We start from the raw sequence: 13,252 nt of genomic DNA on the forward strand, positions 1-13,252 counted from the left end.
TGTTGGGAACAATGAAATAGAAATTGGTGGCGAAACAACTTATACAGACAATGGTAAAATGTACCAAATGGGAGCGCATTCATCCGTAAATTTATTTTCAGACAGAGCTCGTTTCCACAAATAATAATCAACTCTCTTTCCTTTGACGGGCCTCGTTTAACAAACATACTAGACCTCCTTATTGACGCGCATCATTTGAGAAACCACACCTTCCATTAGTTTACGCCTATTTCTGGTTCTGAAAAGCCAAGATCTTTTAGTTAGCTTTTAGCAGCCATAATATTCGAGTGCAATAATATAAGGCGAGTGTATAAATGGTTATATTGGTTTGGGCCCTTGTAATGAATCGACCATATTCCTATTTACGCCAAGCGGTGAAAAGGGGGAAGCTCATCGGGGGACAATGGAGTTTTTGTGCGGGCCTAATAGGTTCAGAGGGCTCTGACCGATTATTGAGTAGTCTCTGATCGTAGATTGTTAAAATGGCGGCGTAATTACACTCGGCATTTGTTTTGACAGTTTCTTCGACTGCTTCCATTACGAATGTTTGTCGTACGATAAAGATAAGTTATTTATTTTATTCTTTTATACTTGCACTTCACTTGGAAAAAATTCTAGAGTAAAATTTGATTTCTATCGTTTTTTCCGCCGAGATATTTCCCCTAAGCCTTGGCATATAATGCATGAAATAGAATTAAAGCCACTATAAAACCCTTTTCGTTTTATTCAAAACTAAGCTGTTTTGGGCTTAAGATCTTTGAAATATTTAAATCTTAAGATATTTTGCTGAATAGTTAAAGTATGCTGTGTAACAAAATTATTAAATTTATTTCAGTTTCTAAGTGATGATGATGTTAGGATGAAATGGGCAAAAGCTGTTAAAAAACAGTCTAATGATATCAAGAACTACGAAATAGTTTGTTTGATACATTTTGAAGAAAACTCGTGTTTGAGATCATTTGGTGTTGGAAAGATACCCATTCTGAAACACTATGCTACACTACCGATATTTCCCTGGTCAACTGAAAATACTGAAACTGAGCAACATTCAGACCACGCTTATTCTCTGGCAGCCGAACGCTACAGCAAAGCATTGAAAGAACATTCTTATGTGTATACTAGCATGATCGATAAGTCTATTTTACTAACAGGCAGTAGTGATGATCAGGAAACATTTCTATCAAGGACTTGGAAAATCCCATCCCACAAGCTGAAGAACCAATTATTGATTCCCAATATGCCATTAAGTAGTATTGGGACTATAGTACTATATCACTGGCAACTTAAAGTACCAATTTGTTTTTCAAACTGAGGCAAAAAGGGGAAATTGACTTAAAAAATTAAAATAAATTTCTATGCAGAGATAAAACAATTAAATTGTATACTGGATTTCCATCCGATGAACAATTTTGTGCTTTCTACCAATTTTTGTTGCCCGAGGCAGCCTCCGTTTCGTATATTGTCCAGGAGGGTAAAACTAAAGAAGTGCTTGATGAGATAGCGAATGTTAAAAGTGGTCCAACAAGATAACTCCTATGGAGGAATTTTTCATTGTAATAGTGCACCTCTGTAAAGTTATTATTAAAGTAAATATACATTTAAAAAACTAAATATTTTATTTTGCTTCATTTTGTACATAGTATCACAATATTTGAAAATATAAAAACAATCGAAACTTAAATTCTGATTTCTCAATTTTTTAAATATCTCTCTACCACATTAGCTTTTTAATAAAATATGTATTGTGCAAACACCAGTTGTTGTATGGCTACATTATCACGCTTCTGCCCATTTCATTCTAACATCTTCATCAGTTGGAAACTGAAAGAAATAATGATTTTGTGGACTGGTCCCTGGTGTCGCTATGACATCCTACCACACAGCATACTTTTATAATTCTGCTACATTGCAAAATAACTTAGACTTAAATATTAAAAGATCTTAAGCCAAAAATAGTTAAGTTTAAAAAAAACTAAGTTAGCAATTTTTAATAAGACAAAAAGGGTTTTATAATAATAGTAGTCCTATTATTAATCCAAGCTTAAAAAACCCTATAGACTATAGTTCATGCAATATTTGCCTAGGCTTAAGGAAAATACCTTGGGGCGAAAACGATAGTAATCGAATTTCACCCTAGAATCTTATTCCAAGTAAAGTGCAAGTATAAAAGAATAAAATTAATAACTTATCTTTATCGTACGACAAAAATTGGTAATGGAAACAGTCGAAAAAACTGTCAAAACAAACGTCGAGTGTAATTACGCCGCCATTTTAACAATCTACGATCACAGACTACTCAATAATCGGTCAGAGCCTTCTGAACCTATTAGGCCCGCACAAAAACTCCATTGTCCCCCGATGAGCTTCCCCCTTTTCACCGCTTGGCGTAAATAGGAATATGGTCGATTGCATAACAATAAGATTTATAAAGAAATGGTCTGAAAGTCTACAAGAACGTTTCAGTCTCTTTGGTTTTTACTCGAACTACGCTTGTCGTATAGTTTCTCGAAGATTTTCTGTTTCTTGGGTCCCTGTACTTGAAACTAGTTGTTTGCGACTTAACGCTGTACGATGTGCTTGCTTTTACATGAGGTAACGAAGCGCCGTTGTTGAAGTGAGTAGTTGAAGGTGATGGTGCGGTGTTTTGCCGAAATGGGGCGGTGGAATCATTGGAATAATAGGATCGTATACTCGTGTGGTTTCTTGATAACGAAATGGAACAGTTAACGCTGGAACCGGTTGCGCCGCTGTTACAATGGAAAAATCCAACTATGGCCGATCGGAAGTTGGAGTTTAAACAAGAGTAGATAAAAGGATTATAGCAAACGCTGCTCATGGCTAGCCAGTGACAAATGAAAAAAATGACCGTGTTGTGTCGTGAATGGTCGAATTCGTGGATAACATGGTACAAGTTTAGAGGAAGCCAACAAAATGCAAAGCAGATGACGACTATAATTAACATCTTAATAGTTTTTCTTTTGGATTTCTCGTTGCTTACGACTTGCATAACGGTCATGGCTCCTACTGGCTGGCGGTACCACACCATGTTGACCACCTTACCGTAAATTATTCCAGTCGCCAGTAATGGGAGGACATACTGAGATATGAAGGTGAAGAGTGTAATGGATCGTCGAACCAAAACTTCCGGTGGCGGATATCTCGGCTAAAAATTAAACCAAAAATGTTTATAAATTATAAAGAATCAGTATAGGAAATCAAATTTGAAAACAAGGTTCATTCGCGGCTAATACGTGTCGGAATCTTACCTGGCAACGAATGATTTTCTTAAAAGTAAAGACTTCTACCAAATCGTTGAAAATGGCATGGGGAAGAGAAAGTAGAGCGGCTAAAACCCAAATTCCAATCAGAAAAACGAACACAGTACCGTAATTCGACAAGCGTGAAGCTATAGGGTTCACTATAACTTTATATCTATGAAAGGCGATACAGGTCATAGTGAAAGCTGAGACGTAAACGGACATAACCTGAAACGATGCACGAAACACAACTGCGTGTGATTTCCATATAAAAGTGTTCAGATTTTCTAACCTGAACAAATGGAACCATTCCACACATGATCTTTCCGAACGGCCAATCCCTTAGCAAGAGTCTTGCCAGATTAAACGGTATATTCAAGGTGGTCATCAAGAGATCGGACAAAGCGAGATTGGCGATGAAGGAATTCATTGTATTTCTTGTATTTCGAAATCGGAAAACGACGTAACAAACTAAAGAATTTCCGAAGACCGACACAAGTACGATTAGAGAGTAGAAGGTTATAACAAACATGTCCCTGACACAAAGATTCTCAGATTCAAGTAACCCGGACAGTTCGCGGGTTAAATTACCCAGCAAGGTTCCGTCTCCTTTATTAACTACGTGACCGCTTGAGTTGTTAACCACTAGGTGATAGGATTTAATGGTCTCCAAAATATCCAACCAGGAATCACCCTGGTGATACACACTACGAACGGGATTAGCGGCGGCCATTGACGGTTACTCAATTATGACGGACATTTGTACAATCAAATTTCAAGATCGCGAAGTGTCGGCAAGATAGCGAGTGGTCCTTTACTTGTTGCTAAAGTGGATTTTAGCCTCGAAGTGAGTGAAAGGAGTGGGGATCGAACTTTGATCCGATAGGTCTCGGAAGTCGTCCCTCCCCTTAGTTCCATTCTTATTCGCTACGTTCGCCCACAGAAAGAAAAGTGACATCGGCTAGCAAACGAAAGAAAAGTACTCGGTTCTGTTCTCTTGAACCTCCTCTACAAGTTTATTTTCTTTATGTCTTTTTAGAAATTCTTAAGGAAAGCCTGTATGTGTATCCCAAGAGAGTATTTTCTTGGATTTATAAAACATATTAATCCGATATAATATTCGCGTATTTGAAATTTTAAATATTTTTTTATTTAAATTTACTTTCTTGCGTTCTCAGCTCTGAAACTCAAAGGTATATCCTAAAGTTTTTACTTCCGGGGCGTACTTGAAGGAAAAAAAAGTGATAACAGAAGTTTATAAAATATTGCTCTGATAGAAGTATCCATCTACGCCATAACAATGAAATGTGTAGCTTTCCGAAAAAAGGGGAAGCGTACTTTACCTAGTATAATATTCTGCCTTATATATATATATACGCTTGTAGAGAAAGTGGTTGGGGGATTGACGGTGAGTAAAAGACTGTAAATAGGGATCAACTTTTAAACACGTTTTTTCACTTAAGGAAAAACTTTCGAAGTTTCTGATTGGTAGTGATCGTTATGTTTCCGACTGCATATTGGGGAACCATGTATTAGAAAAAAACTGCAAGGTTGGAAACTTGTTCACAGAGTTGGTACTACTATATACGTCTATAATATGATATTTTTGGTAATACCGGAAACATGTACATCACTGAGATATGCTGATGTATTTCATGTTATCAGAAGTAAATCCACTTAAGTTTTTCAAATTAGATCTAAAACTGGGAAAAATTGCAGCCCCATATTTTATCGCGAGAAATTGTGCTATAGAATTGTGGGTATTCAAACCGGTGGTATCTATTAAGAACGAAGCTGAAAAAACGAGAAGCTCATTAACTGCTGAATTTTCGTCTGCTAAGCAGACAATTTGTGATTTATCGAAAAACCCAGCCGTTTATGAACTTCGTCCGCTGGCCGCTACGCGTCTCTATATAAACAGAAAAGGTAATTTGATAATAGTTAATAAGAAAACGAGGGTCTAGTCACTTTATTAATCAGGTGTACAAATCATAGTTAATCACGGGAAATCATTTAAAAAATCAGTGGAAATCAACGAATGATTTTTGAAAATCAGTAATCAGGTGTACAAAGATTTTACGAGGGACTAGGCCTACCTCTCGGGAGAAACGTGCGAAGTGCGAACCATGGGCCAATAAAAGATATTCATCATGAATATCTTTTATTGGCTCATGGCTCGACCGAACTAGAGACAGCACCTGCTATTATTCCATTGGTACTACTTTTTTAGTAATCACACATGGTCTGCTAAAAATATTTTTATTCTATTTTCATATGGGATTCTTATATATAATATAGACAATTACAAAATTCATCTTAGAATTCATGAGTTTATTGTTGATTAAAATAGTCAAAATTAAATATAGATAAATAAGGGAAATATTTTTTAAAAATGGGAATAGGTGCTTCAATAAAACATCTTCAAGGAAATCGCCAAGAAGTAATATATCCGACAGCTTGGAGTCCAGGACCTGCAAGTTACTGTTTATTTGGTGCTTATTGAAATAATTGAAACTTTTCACCTGTTAACAGAACTTCGTGTTTTTGCTTAGCCTTAATATATCAAAAAAACTACCTGGTTAAAAGGAAACACTTATTGCTGCATACCGTACAGGTGAAAAGTCTCAATTACTTCAACAAGCACCAAATAAAGTACTTTCATGTCCTGGCTCTCGGATAAATTACTTCTTGAAGATTGTATTGAAGGGCCGATTTCAAACTGGGTTTCTGAATCTGAAAGCCTTGTTAAATCTAGAACCATTAAATCTAGCATATGTAACAATATTACTCATAAGTTACTAAGTATGCCACTAGCTAACGGTTTGTTTCACAGATATTGCGTCATCCGTACCCTACGTAATATTTGACGTCGTCGAATCTCAAATGCTGATAATGCCGTCGTCTGATAAACCGACGGCCATTATTTTTGTAAAAAACCGGTTAGAACAACCAAGGCTTAGGAGCTAAAATGAACTACAAATCTACAATATACTGTCAAGTGCTGTTAATGCAATTTATGAAGTTTTCGGAGACTCAGGTTCTAAATTGTCAAATAAAAGAAGCAAGTTTATTGGAAAAATAGTTGAAATTCAGGTTGAGCTTTTCTGGCGCATCTATAAGGTTGGAGTCTTTGCAGATTCTTTTGAGTCTAGGCCTAACTCTTCTAGGCTTGATATGAGTTTTAACGGAGCCTACGTTACTCCGGTTTTAATAACGCTGGTGGAATATCCCACTTCGACGACTTGTTCCATTTTCGGAAAGCGATCACTTATTGGTAATTTTCCCCAACCTTTTATTTTTCTAAATTACTCATAATTTAACTTCATCCGCACAAACCGATCGAGTTTATAAATTTCAATAAAGCTACATTGGGCTGACTAAAATTCCGACGCAAAAAATTCCTTCTCAAATTCGAGGTTTTCCATTGGCTTAAATAAATATGTTACTAGCCAATAGTGTGACTCCCAAATTTTCTAGGATGAATAAAAAGGTTAAAATCTAACGTAGTCCACCTTTTTACTGGTTCGTGGTGAAACAAACCGTTAGTGAAGATTTTTGAATGGAATAAAGGTACAGTGGCATACTTATGAGTAATTATGTTACATATGATTCTAGGTTAAATTAGACAAAATGGCTCTAACTGTGAAAAATGGATCCGCCGACGATGATATATTTGTCGATAATTCTTCGGATAATATTAATAAAAATTTTATTTGCGGAGTGGTCGAAGGTATCGTTTTATTTGTTGCATTATTAATCAAGGACAAAATATGCGTGCATGTTAATAAGTTATATTTATCAATGTATAGTTAGTGCAGTTCAAAGGCTTAAATGCTAGTTTAATAAAGAAAACTTGGTCCCGCTAGCTTGGATTAATAATTTGCAAATTATTAATCCAAGCCGCTAGTCTGATTACCGAGCTTAAGCTCTGCAAAACAAGCAATAACATAAATTTATTCACCGTAAAATTAATAATAAGAAACAAAATAAAATTACACTTCTAATTATAATTAAAACGTTTAACTAATTAACCATATTAAAATTGCTTAAGGATTCTATGGCAGACCATGGACAACAGAGCAACGGAAAGATTTATTTTCCAAGTTCGTAATATATATATAAATATATTCATTACTATTTGTATTCGTAATATATCTTAAATTTTTTGTGTTAAATAAACCTTCCTTTGTCAAAATTATCAGGATGAAGAAATTTGGCCTAAATGCATACATGTATGCACCCAAGGATGACCTGAAACATCGCGCTTATTGGCGTGAGCTTTACACTGTAGAAGAAGCTGGTATATATTTAAGAAATAAAACCTGTGTTTCACATATAATAAGTTTTTTTTCTGTTGTAGAACATTTAACAAATCTAATTCAATCAGCTAGAGATAATGGAGTAACGTTTATCTACGCACTCTCTCCTGGTCTTGATGTTACTTATTCAAGTTCTAAAGAAGTTTCTCATCTAAAAAGGAAGCTAGAACAAGTTTCACAGTTTGGCTGCGGTGCTTTTGCCTTGCTATTTGATGATATTGAACCAGATATAAGCGAACCTGATAAAGAAGTCTTCCAATCTTTTGGTCATGCCCAAGTATCATTGTCTAATGAAGTTTATCAACATTTGTCTCAGCCAAAGTTCATTTTTTGTCCTACTGGTAAATTAATTTGAAAGGTGTTTTGAAACCAATGATGAAACTAATTTTGATATTTTTATAAAGAGTATTGCACAACTAGAGCAGTACCTAATGTACAAAATTCTGAATATTTAAATATTATTGGAAGTAAATTATTGCCAGGAATTGACATAATGTGGACAGGTTTGTACAGATGTGGAATCATTAGTGACGTTACCCTGACTTAATTTTTATTTCTAGGCCACAAGGTTATTAGCAAAACCATTACCATACAATCCATGCAAGAGTTATCTGAGGTATTAAAGAGACCTCCTATGATCTGGGATAATCTACACGCTAATGATTATGATCAGAAAAGACTGTTCCTTGGTCCTTATTGTGGCAGATCGCCGGAACTGCAACCTCATTTACGTGGAGTCATGAGCAATCCTAATTGCGAATACGAAACCAACTTTATTCCTATTCATACTCTTGGTCAGTGGAGTCGTTGTAAAGCTGATGGGAAAAGAGATATGACTTTAAGTAAGAAGTAAAATTTCAATATCTGTCACAAATTTCGTAATCTGAATTTAGTGGTTTTATCTAGATGACTCTATAACTGCTGATATCAAACTTGAAACGGAGAGTGAAACTGGCTCGGTTGAAGATGTCATACCATCTCAAATGGGACCAAATACTTATCACCCCAAGAAAGCTTTACAAGTTGCAATAAGAGATTGGCTTTCAGAGTTCAATAGGTCTAAAAGTGCATTTGGAAAGATAGTTGCTTCTCCATATCTTCCGAATGTACAGTCCTCAGTACCACCTATTCCGGCAGTTATTGTCGCTCCATGCCCAACTGGTATTTATTTAATTCTCTGTATTATTTTCATTGTATTAATTCATTTTATATATAGCTTTGGTCAACACTTGCATGGCAGTTACTTTAACAACAACATCGGCCTTGCAAAATCTAAACAATCCCGAAGATCCTAATTTTCATCCTATTACTACTGAATTAGTTAGTTAAATTTTGTTTTAATGTTCCAAAGTTTTGGTATTAAATTACAACTCCTTGACAGGTCAACTCTCTAGTAACCCCTTCAGTGACTCCGATGACTTCGACTACAACTAGTATACGTGAACCTTTACTCAGTCAACAAGAACTCAAAACTGAGAGTAATTGCATAAATGGCACTTCATCAGCTGGAATGGAACCAATGGACTGCAATCCCTCACCATTGCCATCTCCAAAATCTGAAAATAAAACCTCTACTGCAGAAAGTATTACTGATGAAGTTATAGACGCAGAAATTGAGGAACCTAAGATGAGTAAAGACAATGATTCGGCTGAGGATATGCAAACTGAACCTTCCATTGAAGAGGAAAACCAAACTTCTATTGATCAGTCAAAAAGGCTAACCTATGAAGATGTAGCTCTACTAGTCGACCTATTTTATTTACCTTTTGAACATGGATCTCAGGGACTGCAATTTCTTCAAGATTTTCACTGGTTGAAAACAAATGGCCATTTAGTAGCGAATAAACGAACTGGCACTTCTTCAATTCATGAAGAAACTCTCCGAATGGCCCGGTATGTTTTTGTTTTTACCATTTTTAAATATCCATTCCTAATAAATATCTAAGTTTTTTTTTAAAAATACGAATTATTCCAGAAACGAAGAATCTGATGGTGAAGTTGAGACTGGAAGTGTGGCCACCGTCGAAGAATGGTATCAAAGAGCCATGAAGTTTGAAGAAATGACTCAAGCCATTAATAGATTGTCAACTCATTTGAACTATATCCAGAATCGATCTCTATTGTATGATCTTTATCCTTATATTTGGGACATTAAAGGTGTCATATCTTTGCTCAATTCTTACGTCAAGTGGCTTGGTAAGTTTTCTTGGAACTATTACGACATACATGACAAACAAATATCATATAAACTAACTATCAGTTTTTTCGTTTCAGCATCTATTTGTTTATATGACAAAAATTTTAATTTATATTTATCTTTTTCAATTTTTTCTAATATAGCACTTGGAAGGGTTCCAGCTACGTCTGCTTCTATTTACATTTGCCCACCATATACTTGTTCGTAAATAAATTTGTCTGCGTTATTCATTAAATTATATTTAAATTAGAGTAACTTATTAAGATTTTTCCCTTTGTTCTTCTACAAAGATCATACGTATTCTTATTCAACAGTTTTGTGTTTAAAAATACTCAATGACATCGTTGATTTTGGTACTTTTTACAAAGTTCATTTCATATGGTAGTGCTTATTACCTTGAATCTACAAAAGAAAATATTTCTTATGTTTATAGATATTCTCACTGTGACAATTTAATTGTGATAAAAATTTACAATTTGGAAAAGTTTTTGTAGATTTTTAAAGATGATCAATTTTTTCTCTGACAGAAATGTTTTCTCTTATTTTTCTAAAATAGCTTAACTGAATATATGACAAAAGATATTAGATATTAATCACTTTTTTCACTATGCTTTTACTGTGTTATGTTCAGTTTGTAGAAAATAACACATTCTAATTTTTTTTTACTTTGTAGGGTTTTCGAAAGGGTATAAAGAAGCATTTACTAATGGTGAACAAGAACCATGGCTCTTTCGTGGAGGTCTTACAGCTGAACTTCAAGTAAGTAATTACAATTAATTTTCAATTTGATTTACTTAAGAAAGAATCAATTTTAGCGGCTTCTACCTCTTGAGAGTGTTGGAGATCTGTTTCTGTATAAGCCTCCGGATACACCCACCAGCAAAATATACACTATACGGCCCTATTTACCACCTGATGAGGAATCTGTCTATCTATTATGTAGAAAAAATTGCGACTATGGTGCTGATGTTTTCCCAGAAATGCCGAATTTAATAGGGGACAAGTGAGGGTTTTTAGTTGTATAGTTTAAGGTAGTAATTTACAATCACAAATTTTATTTCAGGTTGGTGGGAGGCTTTTTATGTTTATCACCAGAGTATTGCTTTGTAATCGAAGATGAAGATGGTATTTGTGGGTACTGCATGGCTGCTTTAGATGCTAAAGAATTTCATCGTAAGCTTGAAGTAGCTTGGATACCGGAGTTAAGAACGAAATATCCTTTAAATGATGTGCCAAATAAAAATAAATCTGAAGATCAGACTGCAACTATGTTAACACCAGCTGAGGTTTGTTTGTTATTTGCAACCCATAACTAAACAGGTTTTGTGTTAAATGTTTTGTTAATTTTTTTCTACAAAGGAGGTAATCAGTAGTTTTCACAATCCAAAACTGTACAATATCATTCCGGATGAAATTTATAGAAACCATCCTTCAATTTTAAAACTAAGCATTGCTCCTTCTATATTGGATGGAAGCATTCCAAAAAGACTTATTGCCTGTGTTTTCTCAGCACTCAAAGCAAATGGTTTGAATTTTGATGTAATTTTATTTACTTTTAACTAGAATTAATTTCCATTACATTTTTCAGGCTCTCACGGAGTATTTTGTGAAGTTACAATTGGTGATAAAAATGTCTTGGATATTTACGCCAAGTTAGGATTTATGGAAATCACTCTGCCAGGGTTTACAAACCAAGATAGTTTTTATTTGGGAAGGACATTTTAGGTAGTGGTTTTAATTAAAACAGATATGCACCAAATTTTGAATGAAGATCTGCTAAAAATAATATAGTTAAATATAAAAATCCCCTTTGCAAGACATTCATGTAAATTTTGTCACCAAAAATTTGAGGAATGAAATTCAAAAGTGGATTTTTTGCCTTTTTAATTGTATACGTGTAATTTGTGAACTGGTTTGTAAATAAAAAATTTGTAGTTATATCTCTGTATGACAAAATACAAAATGGTTTTTTGATGTTAAGAGGTTTAAAAAATATTAGATGAACTTCTTTTATGTGGGAGATATTCATTTCCAAAAAAAATCATTTAATTTCAATAGCCTTTTAACTGTTTTTGGCTGTTGTTAAAAGTCATGGAATTTTAAAACTATCCCAATTTTGCGGGGTATTAAAATACAATTGTAAATATATTTCTACAACTCTTCGTAGTTTGGTATCACTATTAATTGGCTTTGCTTTTCAGCATGTAAATACTTGTAATAGTGTCAAATTTATTTCACAGTAAAGAAACTTTTTGTAATTACCCTTTCTTTTTCAAAGAAAATATAATTTAATATTATTGCTTATAAGGTCTTAGGGCTGTGCAAAGTATTCGTCATTATTCGATTTGACCAAATTATTTGGTCATATTCAGGCTCCGACAAATCGAATTCTAGTTTTTAAATTTTTAATTTTGAAAAACCGATTATTCTATTTAAATAAATTAATTTGATTTGGTCGATTTTAATCCAAATTTATCAAATTATTTGGTATTTGCACCAAATTTCTACCGCCAGAGGGCACTAAGCTAGTAAACAAAAAACCTAACGTTCTTTTCTGCGCGACGAAACCCTAGCTTTTCCACTGTTTCACCAAGGACACTAGATACAGGGACGAGAATGCAGGGGAAAAATTTCGATTTTAAACGTCTTCATATTCACGGGGAGTTAGATGTAAACAAACCGCGGCCATTGTTAAGACGTGGTTCACCATGGACCGTATTATTCCAACAGAGGCCGCCAAAACACTTTCTCGTCCCTGTATCTACTGTCCTTGGTTTCACCAAGGATCCTATATGTTAGAACGTTAGAACATATAGGATCCTTGATTTCACAATGTGTTTCAAAAATTGGCGACAACCAGGCGACGGTCATGTGGTTTGGTTAATTATTGCTGTACCCAGAGACGATAGAAAGAGGTAAATTCCAATGCTCGCCTTCTCTTGGTTCCCCGCGATATTCTCTCTAAAAAGGGGGAAGGAAGCGTTTCTTTGCTCCCCTAACGCTGCGTGATGAACAACCGAACGACAGCACTGCCGTGATTTGCACAAAGGCATTAACGACCAAAACGTCATTTTAAGAAAAACTTTTGTTGCTTTTTTTTATCAATGAAAAACTTTCCCTCAGAATTTTCTGGAAAATATCCTATCTAGAAGTATTTTTTCTGCTCTTTTTAAATTTATAGTTCCTTATTGAAACTAGCGGTTCCTTTCCCCCGCTTTTTAAGTTAAATTCCGATGTGCATGGTATTTTTTGAGTTTTAAATGTTCACAAAGGCAATAATGCTTTTGCGCAAATTATTTAAAGGTAATCTCATATTACTTAAATTATTCGCACAAAAGCATTTAATGCTGATTGTATAAACCCATAAAATGCTTTTGTGCTAAGTAAAGGATGGCGCTTAATGCCTATTTGCGAAGTAGTTCCGTGAAAGTACCGAAATAATGCTTTTGTTTCAAGCGTATATCTTAAAACCTAAGAGG

At 34.7% G+C, this 13,252-nt stretch overlaps 3 protein-coding genes across 3 annotated transcripts; 2 read left to right on the forward strand and 1 right to left on the reverse strand.

Annotated features, from left to right (window-relative positions):
- Positions 1-682: 682 nt before the first annotated feature.
- On the forward strand, positions 683-1,586 carry LOC149948155 (uncharacterized). Its single transcript, XM_090172889.1, has 2 exons — positions 683-1,288; positions 1,362-1,586. The coding sequence occupies exons 1-2, from the start codon at positions 860-862 to the stop codon at positions 1,365-1,367; spliced, it is 435 nt and encodes a 144-aa protein (XP_090029015.1). The 5' UTR covers positions 683-859; the 3' UTR covers positions 1,368-1,586.
- Positions 1,587-2,446: 860 nt separating this feature from the next.
- LOC149948156 (G protein-coupled receptor 83-like) lies at positions 2,447-3,990 on the reverse strand. Its single transcript, XM_090171027.1, has 3 exons — positions 3,550-3,990; positions 3,267-3,485; positions 2,447-3,163 (listed from the first exon to the last, which is right to left on the reverse strand). Exons 1-3 carry the CDS (start codon positions 3,988-3,990, stop codon positions 2,447-2,449), a joined length of 1,377 nt encoding a protein of 458 aa, XP_090027153.1.
- Positions 3,991-5,947: 1,957 nt separating this feature from the next.
- Positions 5,948-11,937, forward strand: Oga (O-GlcNAcase). The gene is made up of 17 exons (XM_090173082.1): positions 5,948-6,001; positions 6,873-6,987; positions 7,309-7,360; positions 7,460-7,557; positions 7,618-7,917; positions 7,981-8,079; positions 8,137-8,418; positions 8,483-8,737; positions 8,793-8,896; positions 8,958-9,469; positions 9,552-9,772; positions 9,917-9,973; positions 10,447-10,532; positions 10,589-10,776; positions 10,837-11,059; positions 11,133-11,298; positions 11,362-11,937. Exons 2-17 carry the CDS (start codon positions 6,888-6,890, stop codon positions 11,496-11,498), a joined length of 2,880 nt encoding a protein of 959 aa, XP_090029208.1. The 5' UTR covers positions 5,948-6,001; positions 6,873-6,887; the 3' UTR covers positions 11,499-11,937.
- The last annotated feature ends 1,315 nt before the right edge of the window (positions 11,938-13,252 follow it).

This window comes from Leiobunum rupestre, chromosome 4, assembly GCF_980474605.1.
Source record: "Leiobunum rupestre chromosome 4, qqLeiRupe1.1.hap1, whole genome shotgun sequence".
NCBI lineage: Eukaryota > Metazoa > Arthropoda > Arachnida > Opiliones > Sclerosomatidae > Leiobunum > Leiobunum rupestre.